The 17,443-nt window shown below is 42.6% G+C and overlaps 1 protein-coding gene across 2 annotated transcripts in view; it reads right to left on the reverse strand.

Moving 5' to 3' along the window:
• The window catches only part of pmepa1 (prostate transmembrane protein, androgen induced 1), a 97,757-nt gene extending 82,856 nt beyond the window's left edge, over positions 1-14,901 (reverse strand). Inside the window, exon 1 of one of the 2 annotated variants that reach the window (XM_008115234.3) lies at positions 14,264-14,901. In XM_008115234.3, coding sequence (XP_008113441.1) covers positions 14,264-14,366 — 103 coding nt within the window. In that variant the 5' untranslated portion in view covers positions 14,367-14,901. The remainder of the gene's footprint in view (positions 1-14,263) is intronic. The other variant, XM_003223722.4, reaches the window with a different exon arrangement.
• Positions 14,902-17,443: the final 2,542 nt, after the last annotated feature.

Genomic DNA, 17,443 nt, shown 5'->3' on the forward strand with positions numbered 1-17,443 from the left:
GCCTAAGGCACTTTTGGCACAGCAAGCAAAATATTAAGATGTTCCCATTGAACAGGAACTAAACATTTCACAAATAAATGCAATTATTGAAAAATTCAGCCAATGTTTACATTTTTAATAGCCCTGTAAATAGCTGTCCTAGCTTTTAAATTTTAACAGTCTCTAAACTCAGTAGGCTTATTCACTATTTTATTCCTTGGAAATAAATTATAATGATAACTAACCATTACACTTAACATGTGGCAAATAATAGCATGGGATGATATGGGTAACATTCCACACCATCTTCAATTAAACATCAAAACACCTACAAAGTGATTGGCGGAGAAATCACGTTAGGATACAACCAAAACCTACAGAGCTACCCTTTGTAAATTTTATTTTCTGGAAAGCTGTAGACATTAGGCAAGGCTACAGTAACAGACCCAATCCTATAGAATTAGCATTCTAATCAAACATTTACATAGCAGTGAGTCACAGTAACTGTACAAAAATCTACTGATACAGTATTTAGAATGTGGATAAGAGCCACTCTATATGTTTCAGAAGCCCCTTTCAGTGAATGCAGCACAGTAGTTAAAGTGCTGGCTGGTCCAGGACTTTGGGAAATCCACATTCAAATCTGTGCGGAGCCATGATGCTCACTGTCTAAGCTCTGTCTGTCATGTGAAGATTGGAAGAGATCCATGTGCATTGCCTTAAACTAACTGGAGAAAGGTTAGGATATAAAATAACTAACAAATAAACAAAATGGCAGTGATAGGTTTGACTCACACATAACACGTACGTTTCCTGATGTCTTCAGTGCTTGCACCACAGTTGAATATCTCATGCAATACCAAGGGGTGTGGGTGTAATATATGCAATGGTTTCTATTTATATGCAAGTCATTACTTGCTAATAACTAGCCCAGTATGAAGTGAAAACAATCTATAGGATGAAGCCGTCTACTCTAAATTCTAACATGGGCAAATCAAAGACAGGGCATTGGTTAAACTGGATGTTGATGTTAAAATAAAAAGGGTTTGAAATGGGAGCATACAGCTAAAGGGTAGAGCATGAACTTCCAAGTGCAGAAGGTCTCATGTATGGTCCTCATCATCTCCAGATAAAAGGGAAAGACCTTCTCTGTTAGACCACCCCTGCCATTAACAGTAGGTAATTCTAAGCCTAGATGGACAAATATTCCTAGGCATGGAACAAAAGCAACCCACTGTATTTGTGAGGATGAGATCTTACATTTGGATTTCCCAGCACAGATTTTTGCATGTAGAACCCTTGTGCTGAATGGCACTATTGTACAACTACATGTGTAACTGAATTTACAACCAAACGCACAATCAAATATGCATCCACACACGCAATATTAGTGCATGTGTCACTTTGCTCCCATGATTTTGAACTGAATGAGGCCTTTCCACGTCAGATAAAAGTGATCAACTGCTTCCCAATGGAACTTACACATGTATAAAGAACACCAACAGGACTGCGGTGTACGTATTCCACTTGGAAGATCAGAAGTGCACAAGTCATGCCAAAAAAACAGAACCAAAAATGGATAGGATAATGAACACAAAAAGAGATGTGACTTTGCAGTGGATTATTAGAATGTGGGCTTTGACATGCTAGAGAGGCTTCACTTTCAGATCTACATCAGTGGAGGATTCAGAAAGACAAACATTTTAAATTGTAATTTGGAGAACAGTATCTATCATTTGGCTAACAGCATCTTACACACACAAGGCAATTGGACTTATAACCATGAAAGTAGCTTCCCATCTACAGATGGTGTCTTCCACTATGAGGCAAAAAATTCTAATAATGCCCCTGAAATGTACAAGGAGGAAGTTAAGATTGTTCTTATGCCTATTGAGCTGTAGTGGTACAGTAGAGATAAGGCTCACAATAACAGCCAGTGGCATCACTACAGTTGGTCACCCCCAAATGATTAGGTGACATGGGGCAAAGGGAGGAAGATGTTGCACCAAAAGAGAACTGAGGCCAAAATTAAAAAGCTTAAGGCACCGCACAACTGGCAGTATGGAAAAGGAAGTGCACCTGACATGGAGAGTCACCAAAATCTTACATGTGGGAGAGGAGCCAAAAAGAAGGCTGGCCTGGCTGGACATGGCACCAGGGATATTTGTTTTAAAATAAATTTCTGCCGATTTCCCCAGCACCAGTGGATTGTTGTATTCTGTCAGCAGTTGAAATATTAAGTGGTTTGGAGTGGCTTGATCCTCAATGTGTAATTAAGACCCATTAGATTTTGGACACACATGCTGCAGGCAGAGGTGAAAGTACTGAAATTGGTTAATAAGGATACCTACATTTCTTCTTGGGGATTCCCATTATTACCTCCTCCACATCAAAATTTTGTTCTAGGCCTGTGGTTTTGAGCCTTTGGTCCCTTGGGTGTTTTGGACTTCAGCTCACAGAAGCTCCAACCAGTTTGGCTAACTGTCATGTATTCTGGAAGCTGAAGTCCAAAACACCCGGAGGCCCAGAGATTGGGAACCATTGTTCTAGGCTATCACTCAAATATCATTGTAAGAACAAGCCCGTCTGTATTAAACCAATTATACTGCCAGCCCAGAATATCATTTCCAGCAATGATTTAGTCCAAGTCCAATGAGTAATTTCTGAATGTGGAAAATATGAAGAAGTGAGAATGCAAAATGAAGAGTGAACGTTGTACTATTCGCTTTGCCAAAATAAATTCAACCTACAGACCGAAGATCCGTTAAATGGATTTTTATTCCTATGCGTATTTGTGGCACAGGCTGGAATGCATCCAGTTTCTCAATACAGCTGTTTGCAGTAATATTGAGCTGTCTTTGACTTCCATGCTGTGAATGTCTGCTTTGGGATTCAATTCTGACCCAACTGCAGTCTATGTCAAATCCCTACAGATTTGGGTAGTCTGGACTGCTGGCATCTAGATATATATGTCTCTTCAACTACACATATGCCTGAAAGTCTATTTTAAGAAGACTTCAAGGTAAATACGTATCAGGGGAACTTTTAATGTATAGTGTTCTCTCTAAAAAGCACTCTGGGCCAATTCACCTAGACAAATCCCTTAGGTTAATAACCCTTCAGCTTCCTAATAATCAAAAAGAGGCAGAGGGGACAAAGGTATAAAACACTGCTAGAGGTCTTGAAGAAAAAGTTAGTAGTTCACTGGAGAAAAAATGCTTGTGTTAATCCTATGCAACAGAAGCACCATGGAGTAATGTAAACACAGATTGAAGTATATTTACATCAAGGATGAAGAAAAGACCTTAAACCTTTACAACATTGCATTACAAAATGGCCTCTTAAGAGTTTAAATAATACTTCAATGTTATGTGAATAATCTTTGGGTTCAGGTACATCCCTTTTCTTCAGTGCAGCTGTAAGGATGAAATGTGAAGCTTTTGCACACATTTTCAATTAACCACAGTTTAGTGTTCCACCTGAACCATAAAGTAAAGTCAACCTCAATCGTAGTTTATTGAATCAAGGCAACTTCATAAGCCATTGTTTGAAAGCTTGTTTCAGTAAATCATAGTTCAGATAGAACACTGAAGTATAGTTAATAAGGAAGCAAAACACATTGGATTTCATCCTTGCAGCCAAAGGGGTGAGAGGGGGATCACATAAGCCGATGGTGCATCTATTCACACTACCCTTCTGCAACTAGAGTTTAGCCTTTCATTCAAATAAGGATGGTGACATTGCATTTAAACTCATAAATGGACTGTTCAACCAGACTTTGTTTACAACAGCCACTTGCATTCAACAGAAGGGATCAAACTTGTAATAAGGGCCACTATACACATTACTGTACACTTATCATGGAACTATGACTAGATGCTCTTGTTTTATGACATCAAATACTGGTGGTACAGATTTTGCTCAGATGAAAACAATGTCTGAATAGGGTACTTTCTGAAACAGGTTTACATGATTTGTTGCTTAAAATCTTAGAAAGAAAGTAAATGATGCCACTGTTTGGAATAGCATTCTCTCTTCTATCTTTATTAAAAAGGGCAACCGAAATTAGATATCCTTTGGATGGTGAAATGTCAACCACTGATTGGCTGAGTTGGTGTTGCCACATTGAAAATTTAGTTGCTAATGGAACTCATGCAATTACAATCTAGCATCTATAGCGGAACCGAATATTAACAGTTTTGAAAGAGAAACTCAAGAGATTGGAAACTGAGAAGAAGTCTCAAGCCACAGAAAAAATCAGGGACTCTGGGAATCCCGTGGCAAAGATGGTGAAGGAAAAGCAAATAGAAAAGGGAAGTCTGGAGTAAGAACAAAAGAAATGGGGAACTAAAGGACAATGGGGCAAGAGAGAAGGCTCTGAAGTAATATCACAAGGCTTAAGATCAGATGGCATTCTATGGGTGAGCAAGAAAGATCATTGTGGTATGAATAAGAGGATAGCTGGAGGACAGATGACAAAAGCTAGATGAAATAAAAGCAACACCAGAGGGTGGGGAGAAAAAAAGGAAAGTACCAAGATCTAAGGACTACTTATAAGAAGGAAGTGGACAAGGCAGCGGTAGGGAGTAGAGACACAAGGGGTGCAAGTTCGTGTCTACCCCTGATAATAGAACCATTCCTTGTGAAAATTCTGCTATTACTATGGTATTGCATCCCAGCACAGTGCATACAAACACATATGTGCTTGTGTTTATGTTTTGGGAGCATTAGGAACTGCATATGTTTGTAGGTGCCTTCAAGTCACCTGTCAATTTATGGTGACCTTATGAATTTCATAGAGCTTTCTTAAGCAAGAAATACTCAGAGGTGGTTTTGCCAGTTCCTCCCTATTGGAATATACACTTCCATTGGCAGTCTCCCATTCAAGTATTAACCAAGGCTGACCCTCCCACACCAGCCCTTAGGGTATTTATAGAACTTTGCATATTGATTCAAAACCACATCACAGCTATATGAGTGCATCATGTTACTTATTCTAGGTCATATTGCTTATGGTACTCAAATACCCAAAGACTGATTTACGATTATCATGTTGGGTATGGTATGTTCCCTTCCACCACAAGCAGGGGCTACCTGATTCTTTTGGATTTGTACCTGCCAATATCGCAGCTACATGTAAAAGGGGTGCAGGAGCATCCACTATTGGTCAGGAATTCACATATGCGGCTACTCAAATGACTTAAGTTCCCTTAAGTGTCCCCAGAAGGCACTATTTCAAGAAGGAACCTTGATATCAGAATTAGACATTATTATTTGGTGAATTCTGGATGTTATTGAATTTTACTGTACAGCCAGCACAGTTACCCTTCGATATGTCTTCTGGATTTTGAAGATACTACCCCTTTTAGTTGCAACAGGGAGATCCTAAAGAGGAAGCCAATGCAGTGGGATTCAACTCTTTGAAGTTTCTACCCGCAACAAAGTTTCTTGTTTTTTAAAAAAATCGGGACTGCATTTTGTGAGTTTTGCTTATACAGCACCATAAGGCTTTCCAGATGCAACCATACAGGGACTTTTTGAGAAATTCAATATTCTCTGTCTAAGAAAGGGGCAGGACAGAAACAGCCTAGAACTCAACATAAGTTGCTGTTTTTCTTGCTAATGGAGTTAACTTTTTGTTTCCTGGATTTTACGACTATGTCTGCCAGAGCCCACTTGACCAAAGAGAAGAGTGGTCAGTCAAGGACATTCTCTCCACACCATCTAACCTAACAACAAACGTAAGCCTGTAATTCTAATATCATTTTTTATCTCCTATAAGATTTTTAATACTATTGCCTGATGAAGAAGCCAGATGAACTTTGAAAGCTTGCATAGTGTCTTTTATGTATGTTTAGTTGTCCCAATAAATAACTGCTTTGTGGATTTTGGATGATAATTGTATTTTGCGGAATGGCTAACACAGCTCATGAAAGATTTGGTGTCTCTGATGCTGTCTTGATAAAACAAGGCACTACTAAGAGTATGGTAAGAATATGCAAGAAGGCTAAGTAGTTAAAGATTTATAACTCTGCTTTCTACACGTGAGGCTTAGATGTTCTCTGTTCTCTCAGTCTTAGACACAACATACACTCTCTCTCGCGCACACACACCTCAGCAGGAAGTGTAACTTCCTTTGCCTTGAAACAAACTGCCCTCCGCTAAGAAACTGTGAACCCTGAACAAACAAACCCAATGACAAACAACGCTGAAGAGAATCAACGTGCAGAATTAACAGTTTCAAGGAATTGCGGAAAGCACAGTAAGTTAATGAAGGATGGAGCCATACTCAGCCGATCTGAATGATTTGTTATTTACAACCGCAGCCAACAGTGTGATCTGCCTTGACCTCATTTCACTTCATCTGTCTGATTAGGACCACATCAGAGATGTCTGGCTGCCTCGGAGGGCGTCGCAATGAATGGTTGCTACGGCGGGTCAGAGTACTTGCCAGTCTGTACAGTAGTCAAGACTTTGAACTTGGAGGGAGGGGGGAGCGAGGGACGGAAAAGAGCTGCTTTTGCAATCTTAATCCAAGAGCGCCGTTTAGCAACTGAGTGCTTCCTCTGTCTACAGGTGCTAATTGGAAATGAAGATCCCTCCCGACAAGTCTTCTCATTAACCTAAGAGCGAATTAACACATATGATAATATTTTTTAAAGAATATTTATTTCCCCCTCTACAATATTTTCTCACTAGGTTTCACATGGAGTAAGATTCACATTTTGTCTAGACTGAAATTCTTTTGCTTGTTCTCATGTTTGCTAAAGCTTTATATGGATTATTCTTAGGTACACATACACAACACCACTTAAGGCGGCTCAGTTACCTTTTAGCATACTCCAGCTCTTAGCCTTATTACATACAATCATTGTGTTGAATTGCTGAACAGTGGACTTTCCATCATTCTTGAGAAGAGCAGTTTTCAATAAGCCTAAAAGGCAGTGGATAAGAAATGACGACCTGATCTACACTGTCATGTAATGCAGTCTGAAACTGCATTATGTAGCCAGTGTAGACCCATGTAATGCAGTTCAATGCAGATAGACTGCAGTATATGGGGCTATATTGATCATATAATGTAGTTGCAAAAAGCATTATACAGCATATAGAACCAGCTATGGATAGGGGAGTCATTCAGATTAATTATTCTAAACTATATTGGGCACAAACAAGTACAAATACTAATCATCAAGCAGAAGGAAGAAAACATTTAGAATTATTGCACCACAAGTTTCCCCATCAGGATTACTCTTACACCCCATGCCACCTGATGCTATTTTTAAGAAGTGATAAAGTTTTTAAGAGCTTGACCCACAGGAGTTTCAATTTGCTTTTATTAAGCAACACAGAAATAGTTCAATGCATAGGTGGACAATCTGAAGCAAAACAAAGGTGAAGCAGTCAAGCAAAGTGTCTACAAGGTGGCAGCCATGAGCCAAAGAATGCTCCAATTCCATGTATGCTTCCTTAAAAAGTGTTTTCTACTGTTTTTTATTCAGCTTACTCTCAAGTAAATGGCACAGTACTTTAGCCTTAAACAAATTCTTTAGAGATCACCAACCAACACTTTGCCTGCACAAAAAGCAAAAGAAATAATCTACACCCAGAAAAAGTCTTAAATAACACTATAGGTTGAGTCCTGTCTTCAAAGTGTCAACCCTTGCTTTTTGTTTGTTTGAAAGAGAACATATTGTTCCGAAACCAGAAAATCTTCATATGTTCCATAGGTTGCACTATAGATCAGTGCTGATTTCTGAATTTTTGCAATGTCTATCAAATAAACATTTTATTGAAAGATCTATGGGACTGAACGAGCCTCCGGTGGCACAGTGGGTTAAACCGCTGAGCTGCTGAACTTGCTGACCAAAAGGTTGGCAGTTCGAATCTGGGGAGTGGGGGAGCTCCTGCTGTTAGCCCCAGCTTCTGTCAACCTAGCAGTTCGAAAACATGCAAATGTGAGTAGATCAATAGGTACCGCTTCGGTGGGAAGGTAACGGCGCTCCATGCAGTCATGCAGGCCACATGACCTTGGAAGTGTCTATGGACAACGCCGGCTCTTCGTCTTAGAAATGGAGATGAGCACCAACCCCCAAAGTCAGACATGACTAGACTTAATGTCAAGGGGAAACCTTTACTTTTACCTATGGACATAGGCTGATTCTAGTAACGTCCTCTCTTGTCAAATAACATTGATGGTCTATCACACAAATATCCATATAGCTGTCTGCAGCATTATTATCCAGTTCTTTATCAAGTTACTTCAAAGTGAATAGAATTAGATTTAGTTATACATTAAGATAGTCTGGCAAATCCAGCTTTATACATTATCTGGAAGAGATACTAAAATATTCATTTGTATATGTATATGTAGGAAAAAATTAAGTTAAATTCAAATTTAATGTGCAGACAAACTAAACTGAAGACCAAACTCAAAACTACATGTTCTCAGAATTCAAACTGCAAAAAACAGAATAATCTAGAGCTGAATTAAACCATTATGTTAGCTTTAATAGGCAGTGGCTGTATTGCGGTATCAAAGGAAAAATTTGCTCCACACATATATGAACACACCTAGTGTGATATTCTTTGATACCAAATACCTGGAACTAAGTTGCATAGATTTACATAAGAATTACTCTCAAATAAGGACACAATGTTAAATCTCACCAGCAACAAGGATGTATATAGAGTTATTTTTAATTCTGTTGTAGCTTATTATAAGAAATCCCACACAAATGAAAGTACTGTATTTCTTAACCGTCCCAAGATCATGGTTTTGAAAAGAGTTTGTACACCATACACTTCTTTAGGGATTCATAGCATATATGAAAATTAGGGGACTTCGAGGTTTTGATACCCTAAATAATGTATTTAAAGAAAATATATAAAGTTTTTTTAAAACTCCCTCCTCCATTTCCCTTTTGTCTGGGATCACAGCAAAAGATTGCATTTCTAAATACACAGTGAAAGAGGAAAAAGAGGGGAGGAAAGAGAGAGAGAATGCAGTTAGTACTAATGCTAACCTTGCAGGTCAAATTCCCCTGAGAACCACTTCATCAGAAGTGAGAAATGAAGTCTATTTGGAAGAGCAGACAACGAAATTAACAAGACTGCCTCTGTGTCAGCCAAAACATCATTACGGCTGATTATCCTGGAGGAAAGGACTGAAAATAAAGGTGATGCATTTGAAAAGAAAAGCAGGGGGAAATGTGGAGACGGGGCTTGGAAGACGGGGAGATGAACATTTGGCACTTCATTACACAGTAGGCAGAAGCTGCATACATATTATTATAAGCAAAGAAAATACAGTCATGTGTTGGGGATTCTCTGGGTGATAGATATTCAAAAGCTACAGCCAAAACAGTTTAAAGACTGAGGGTGCGAAGAGAAAGCCATTTTAATGTCTGCAGTATTGAGAGAAACCACGTTTTCCATGGACATGGATTTTTAATTTGCAGAATTTTAGGAGGAAGTAATTTGGCACATACACCTTCAACCGGCAGGGGCAAGGGGAGAGACAGGCCCTCCCACTGGCGTTATTAGACCCCATGAGTCTAGCCATATAGCAGTTACATCAAGGGCACTACTACACCAAGAATTAATGAGGATACATATCGCTCTTGTCCTTTGCACAGGTTTGATGCTTCAAATACCAGACCCTTTACTTGTACAATGTGGGTGTGCAAATGAGGAGGGAACACTGAAAATCTGCTAAATTCATTAACTATTAAAAATCCAAAAATCTCCTAAATCTTACCTGTGCTTGAGAATTTTTTTTAGAAAAAGAAGCCTATCTTGTGCATAACATTACAGAAGAGTAAAGAAAGAACAGAGTGGAAATGTATTTGACTGCATCAACTGCAATGCTATATACATGACTGCTGAGAAGCTCAATTAAGCCTAAGTCAGGTAAGCAGGTAGAGAATTGCAGCTTGGGTTTAAAATCACTGTTTTCCCCACCCTAGGACATTTATAAAGCTATTTAACCACCCATGCTGCTTTCACATAGCCACACACATTTTATATACAAAAGATTTATTACAGGCATAGGCCAGCATAAGATTTTTAGAAATATCCAGGGAATACAATGCGGAAAGTCTTATCGTTGGTCTCTAGTACAATACATTGACTTAGCCGGTTTTATAGACACTCTCTCTCTCTCTCTCTCTCTCACACACACACACACACACACACACACACAGAGGGAAAACAGCCAACTTTGTCTGACTTAGCCTTTCAGAAGGCTAGACAGAGCTGTAATCTACTTCTCAGACCTAGTGATTACTATTTATAGTCACAAATTCTGGTGTGCTGGACATAACATTTGCATTCTCAAGGTGCACACAAACACACAAGACTCCTTGGTAAGGCAACTTCTTTGCTAAATTATTATTCTACAGTATTGTGGTGGGTCCCTTTCCCCTCTCAAGGTCTACTCGGACAGAACAGGAGCTCTGCTGGATCAATACAAACTCATTTGATTCAGCTTTCTACTCTCCCATTATATGGCTTCCCTTGGAAACTTATAGGGCAAAACACCAAATGCACAAGGCATCCACCCCATTAGACCCTGACCATGACTTTCCAAGGTGGGCTGCCTCTTAACTCTGAGGGATCCCCTTTAGTTAACATGACAAATAACCTTCAGACTGCATGAATGCATTCAATCCTTTAATAATATGAGTTCAGGGAGAAGGATTGGGACTGGGTCTATAGAAAGAGAAAATTCAATAGTTGGGGAGGGGAACTGGGAAGAGGACAGAAAACTGAGTTAAAGGGGGTGTCTCCCAAAATGTATACACCCTTTACATCTTATAATTCTGGATTGTTATCATTTCTTGCATTTTTCCCACAATACACCCTTAATAGGATTGATTATTCCAATAGTAGAGACGTGTTAGGAAATTGCCAGACAAACTTTTAAGTGAAATAAGTGAATTGAGTATGCGAGGAATGCGTTGCTGCGCAGGCATGGACAATGTGAATACTTTACATAAAATTGTAATTTAAGATAAGACCGTCTAGCTCTGATTAAATCATTGTTCTAACCTTCTTCCATGCTTACGTATCCTTCCAATAATCACCCTAGTTTATTTTAACTATACATTTTGGGGGGGAAAGGCATGTGTATATGAAAAAGGAAAAGTGGGAAAGACTGGTGGAGAAAGTGGGTGGGAAAGGACTGGAAATGGGAAAAGGTTGGAATGGGAAGGGGGTGGTTGAAAAAGTGGTAAAACGAGGTGGAAAAGGGGGGCTGGAAAAGTAGGACAGACTGGGATGCGAAGAGGGTAACTGGAGAAGTGGGAATGATTGAGGCATGAAAGGGGGGCTGAAAACTGGGAAAGGTTGGGATGGAAAGGGGGCTGGGAACAGTGGGAAAGATCCCAGTCTAGAGTGTAAAGTGGGGGGTTGGGAAAAGATGGGGAAATCAGGGTGGAAAAGAGGGGCAGCTGAAAACAACTGGGATGAGGAATGGAAGATTGCAAAATGAGCAAGATTGGGGTGTAAAAAAGGGGCTAGAAAGGTGGAAAGATTGGGGTGGGAAGGGGGCAACTGGGGAAGTGGGAAAGATGCAGGCGGGAAAGGGGGGCTGGAAATTTTTGCATTTTGGCCTGTATTAATAGGAGTGTAAGTGTCTAGATCCAGGGAAGTCATGTTACCTCTCTAATCTGCCTTGGTCAGACCACACATGGAATCACACTGTATCCAATTCTGGGCGCCTAGATTGAAGGGAGATGTTGACAAGCTGGAATGTGTCCAGAGGAGGGCGACTAAAAGGATCAAGGGTCTGGAGAGCAAGCCCTATGAGGAGTGGCTTAAAGAGCTGGGCATGTTTAGCCTGCAGAAGAGAAGTCTGAGAGGAGACATAATGAGGGCCATGTATAAAGATGTGAGGGGAAATCATAGGGAGGAGGGAGCAAGCTTGTTTTCTGCTGCCCTGGAGACTAGGACGCGAAACAATGGCTTCAAACTATAGGAAAGGAAATTCCACCTGAGCATTAGGAAGAGCTTTAGTGAGAGCTGTTCAGCAGTAGAACTCTTTGCCCAGAGTGTGGTGGAGGTTCCTTCTTTGGAGATTTTTAAGCAGAGGCTGGATGGCCATCAGTCGGGGGTGCTCTGAATGCAATTTTCCTTCTTCTTGGCAGAATGGGGTTGGACTGGATAGCCCGCAAGGTCTCTTCCAACTCTATGATTCTACTATTCTATGGGGGCAACTGGGGGAGTGGGAAAGACTGAGGGGTGGAAAAGGGGGCTGGAAACTGGGAAAGGTTGGGATGGAAAGAAGGGCTGGAAAAGTGGGAAACACCCCAGTCTAGAGTGTGAAGGGGAGGATTGGGAAAAACTGGGGAAATTGGGGTGGGAAAAAGAGGCAGCTGAAAATGATTGGGGTAGGGAAAGGAAGATTGCAAAATGAGCCAAATCAGGGTGCAAAGGAGGGGGGAGCTGGTAAGATTGGGGTGGAAAGGGGGCAAGAGGAGAAGTGGGATAACCACAGGCGGGAAAGGGGAGCTGGAAACTGGGGAAGGCAGGGATAGAAAGGGGTGCTGGAAAGACTGGGGTGAGGAAGAGGGTCTGGGAAAGGGTGCAAGACTAGAGTGGGAAAGGGGCTGGAACTTAGGAAAGGCGGCCTGGAAAAATGGGAAACTGAGGTGGGAAGGAGTGGAGTGGCAAATGAGGGGAGGGCTTCTGGTCTTTGGAAGGGGCTGCCTGGGGAGAGCCGGTGGAGGGCCCAGGGCTCCCAACGCGGCTGCCTGCCTGCTCTCCTTGCTCCCTCTTCCTCCTCCTCTGCCGGAGCGGGTGCTTTAAATAGCCCCAGCAGCCTGGGCCGCCGTCTGGCTCGGCCAAGGAGAGACAAAGCTCCGCGGGGCCAGCAGCAGAGCAGCCGCCTGGGGTTGCCTCCTCCCCCTCCTCCAGAAGGGAGACCCGGCCCCGGACTCCCCCTAAAAGGGGGCAGAAAAGGAGCCAGAAAAGGGAGCTGCGCCCGTTTGGAGGCTGGAAGGAAAACCAGCTTCTCCCTCTTCGCCCCCATAAAAGCAAGGGGGGTTTCTTTCATTTTATTTTAGGGGCGGGGGGTTAGTTAGAGTTTGAGTTGAAGTTCAGCTTCCCCCCTCTACCTTCAAAATCAATCAAGCCTAAAACGAGGACACAGAGTGGTTGGCTTTGGAGAAGTGTGTGTGTGTGTGTGTGTGTGTGTGTGTGTGTGTGTGTGTGTTGAGAGTGGGTCAGGAAACAAGCCCAGGTTCGTATTTCTCCGCCAAATGGATAGAGTGGCGGTTGTTAACCAGAGGAGGGAAGGAAAGCGGGAGAGATGGGAGTGCGGGTTGCAAGCCCGATTCAAAAGAAAACTTTTCTGCTTTATCGAAGGCTTTCCTGGCTGGGTTGCTGTGAGTTTTCTGGGCTCCAGAAGCATTCTCTCCGGAAGTTTCGCCTACAACTATAGCAGGCATCCTCAGAGATCTGTTGAAAACTAGGCAAGTGGGGTTTCTATATCTGTGGAAAGTCCAGATTGGGAGAAAGAACTCTCCTCTGTTGGAGGCAGGTGTGAATGTTGCAATTGGCCACCTTGATTAGCACCGAACAGCCTTGCAGCTTCAAAGCCTGGCTGCTTCCTGCTTGAGGAAATCTTTTGTTGTGAGGTGTTAGCTGGCCCTGGTTGTTTCATGTCCTGAATTCCCCCGTTTTCAGAGTGTTGCTCTTTTTATTTATAGTCCCAATTTTAGATTTTTTAAAAATAATATTGGGCGATCCCTCGCGATGGCTCTCCAAGTGTCTTGGCGGTAGGTACCTAGGTGACTGTGGAGTCCTAATTCTTGACCCGCATGTTCTTCTACAGTAAGGGCATCTGTAGCCAGGTTTTGTTCATTTCCATGTTTTTTTTCCTCCTAGAATTAGCCTTCAGTGCTAACCCAGGTGGCCATCTGCCACATTCACCCCTGCCTCAAGCAGACAAGAGTTCTTTCTCCCACAGAGAGATATCAACTCCACTTGCCTCGTTTCCAACAGACCTCACAACCTCTGAGGATGCCTGCCATAGATGTGGGCGAAAAGTCAGGAGAGAGCATAGAAAACTCACAGCAACCCAGTGATTCCGTCCAGGAAAGCCTCCGACAACGCATTCCTCCTTTCTGTCGAAAACTTTTCTCTCTGCGGGAGAGAAAGTATAAAGAGGGAAGAGTTTGGGGGACGGGAGGAGGAAGTGGGGGAAGGAGCCCTTGTCCGGGCGAGACCCCCTCCCTCCCTCCCTTTCCCCCTTTGCCCAAAACGGAGCGCCCCTACTCACTGATCTCCATGCTCTGGAACAAAGAGCGCTTGCAGTTGCATGTGCAGGAGACATTGGGCTGGCTGGCTCCGCTGGTGCCGTTGAGCCCCATCAAGTGATACATGGAGGGCGGCGGGGCGGCCACGGAGCCCGGCGGCAAGCAGGACCCTCGGCGCAGACCTCCTCCTCCTCCGCCGGGATCACCATAAAGCCGGCGCCTCGCCTGGGCCGAGGCGGGCGAGCGAAGAGTGTCCGCTTCTCTGCCCGCTTCTCGGGGGAGCAGGGGAGCAGGCGGCTCGGGCTCTAGCTCTAGTCAAAGCCCGGCGTGGAGCGCGGCGGTCTCGGCCCCGGCCATGTCCCCCGAGCCCCGCTCAGCCCTCGAAGTTGAGCGCTGGGAAGGAAAAGAGTCCTGCTGCCACTTTGTTTCTCTCGCAACTCCCTCTTCCTTCCTCCCTCCCTCCCTTCTTTCCCCTCTTTCCTTTCCTCCCTCCCCGCTCCTCCTCCTCCTCTTCTTCCCTCCCTCCGTCCTTTGCTCCTCATTCAAGTCCAAGGAGATCCAGTTTCGCGAAGGGAGGGGGGAAGCGGCTGGGAGCAGACAGGCGGGGTGACGTCAGCGCTAGACTGGAACTGCCCTTTCCGACGGGAGGGGCGGCAGCGAGGGAGGGAGGGGGGGGAGCGCGCCTCTGGAAGGAATCCAGAAGGAGGGAGGCGAAGAAGAAGGGGAAGAAAGTGAATGGACGCCCCGGCTGACCAATCACAGGTGCGTCGCCTCCCTCTGACTCCGCCCACTTCCCAAGCTCATCTGCCCTGACTCTTAAAGGTGCCCAGACCTGTTCAATGTGCTTTCATGCCCGGAATCACTGGCTTGTTGTGAGTTTTCCGGGCTGTATGACCATGTCCCAGAAGCATCTTCTCCTGACGTTTTGCCCACATCTGTGGCAGGCATCCTCAGAGGTTATGAGGTCTGTTGGAAACTAGGCAAGGGAGGTTTATACCCTGTTTCCCCTAAAATAAGACATCCCCAGAAAATAAGATCTAGTAGAAGTTTTGCTGAATTGCTAAATATAAGGCCTCCCCCGAAAGTAAGACCTAGCAAAGGTTTTGTTTGGAAGCATGCCCGCCAAACAGAACACCAGAGAATGCAGGATCTGTAAATGTGTGTACCATAGAGTGTTGTACATGGAAATAATGGTAGTAACAAGAAATTCTTGATAAGATTCACAGTTTGTCTGGTTATGCTGGTTTGTGATAACTACTGTACAGTATATAATAAATGTTCATTTTTTTGTTCAACAATAAATGTGAATTTTTCTTCATGGAAAAATAAGACATCCCCTGAAAATAAGACCTAGTGCATCTTTGGGAGCAAAAATTAATATAAGACACTCTTATTTTCGGGGAAACACGGTATATCTATGGAATAATGCCCAGGGTGGGAATTAAAAGTTGTCTGTTGTCTTCTGGAACATAGCTATACAACCTGGAAAACTTACAGCAACCCAGTGGCCAGATTTTTTTTTTTTTTTTTTTGCAAACGGAGCTGGGATAGGCTTGAAGAAACCAAGGCAAGGAGTGAGGTGGCATCGCTAGGATAGACTGCTTAGGGGTGTGACACCAGACGTCAGGCACCAAAATGAGACTCTATACCAGGCATGGACAAACTTCAGCCCTTCCAGGTGTTTTGGACTTCAACTTCCACAATTCATAGCAGCCAATAGTTGAAATCCAAAACACCTGGAGGGGCGAAGTTTGCCCATGCCTGCTTTATACAATTATTGTGCAATGTTTAAACAGAAATTCATCTTTATATATATAAAAGGGTAATGAAATTTCGGCCTAGGACAAAACAACAAAACTACACATCCCAGAAACTAAACTTGGCAGCACAATCCCTCATCCATGCCTCTATGTTCATACAACAAAAAGCTCCAGCTATTTATTATTTATTTATTTATTTACAGCATTTATATTCCGCCCTTCTCACCCCGAAGGGGACTTAGGGCGGATCACATTGCACACATAAAGGCAAACATTCAATGCCTTGACATAAAACAGCCAGGCTTTGAGACTGCAAGGCTATTCACTGCTATTCCACCTGGCCAACAAAGGATTCCCATAAGCCACAGCAACGAGTGGCCGGGCAAAGCTAGTTATTTATAATTAAAATATCCATTCAGTTAGATATGACTACTATACAGGTTGTGTTACCCTTATGAAAAATAAATGAGACCAGAAGTGTTTTGGACCTAAGTTTTCTTCTTCTTGTTATATTACAATATCCTAGGCCCATATAACTCAGAATATCAAGGCAGATGATACACAATATCTGCTTTGAACTAAGTTATCTGAGTCTACACTGCCATATAATCCAATTCATTGTGGATTTTATACAGCTGTGTGGAAGGGACCTGTGTTTGCATATATTGAGATGCCTTGGAGCATTTCTGAAGAAAGCATGCCAGAGTGGTTCGGTATTGAACAACCTATGGTCCTGTATATTTCAGGATGAAAATAACAGAAGGATATATACAAAGGGGAGATCTAGCAGGAGTGACCCTTTTCCTGAGGGAATCCAATGGCAGATGGAGCTATGAGTGCCTTTACCATCCTCGCCTCTAATTCAGAAGAGACTTTATGTTCTGAGAATCCCTTAGAATTTCCCATTCTTGTGCCTGGAAAGGAGAAATTATCTTCTATCCATAGTTCCATAATATGGGGAAATTTTAATCTCAGTTTATTCTGTGTTTAGAGGTGTGTCCTGGTTTTCAAAACGACAGTAAGGGACTGTCGAAATGCATGACATGCAGGGCTGACAGTCAAGATGGACTTATGAACAAATTTATGTCCTACCTAGTAATCAAATTAAATTACTGATCTCAGTTCATTTAACCCAAAGTTTCCTGTAAAATTAATTAAATTAAATGTCTAAATTCAAAAATTATATGATGCATACATTTTGGTCCTTATGAAGCATGCCCCCACACACATTTTAGAGCTTTTTCACATCTGAAATGGAAAAGGAACTGTTTTCTGAACCTCAAATAAGGTGCATCCCTCATAATAAAGGTCACCTGCCGCCTCCACTAGCCATATCAGTACAGAGAGTCTTGCGACACCTTAAAGAGCACGAAAGTTTTATTTGGTGCAAGATTTCAGATACCAGAATGCCTTTCTTCTCTCCCTCAGATAAACTAATACAAC

This window comes from Anolis carolinensis, chromosome 4 (genome assembly GCF_035594765.1).
Source record: "Anolis carolinensis isolate JA03-04 chromosome 4, rAnoCar3.1.pri, whole genome shotgun sequence".
In the NCBI taxonomy this organism is placed as follows: Eukaryota; Metazoa; Chordata; class Lepidosauria; order Squamata; family Dactyloidae; genus Anolis; species Anolis carolinensis.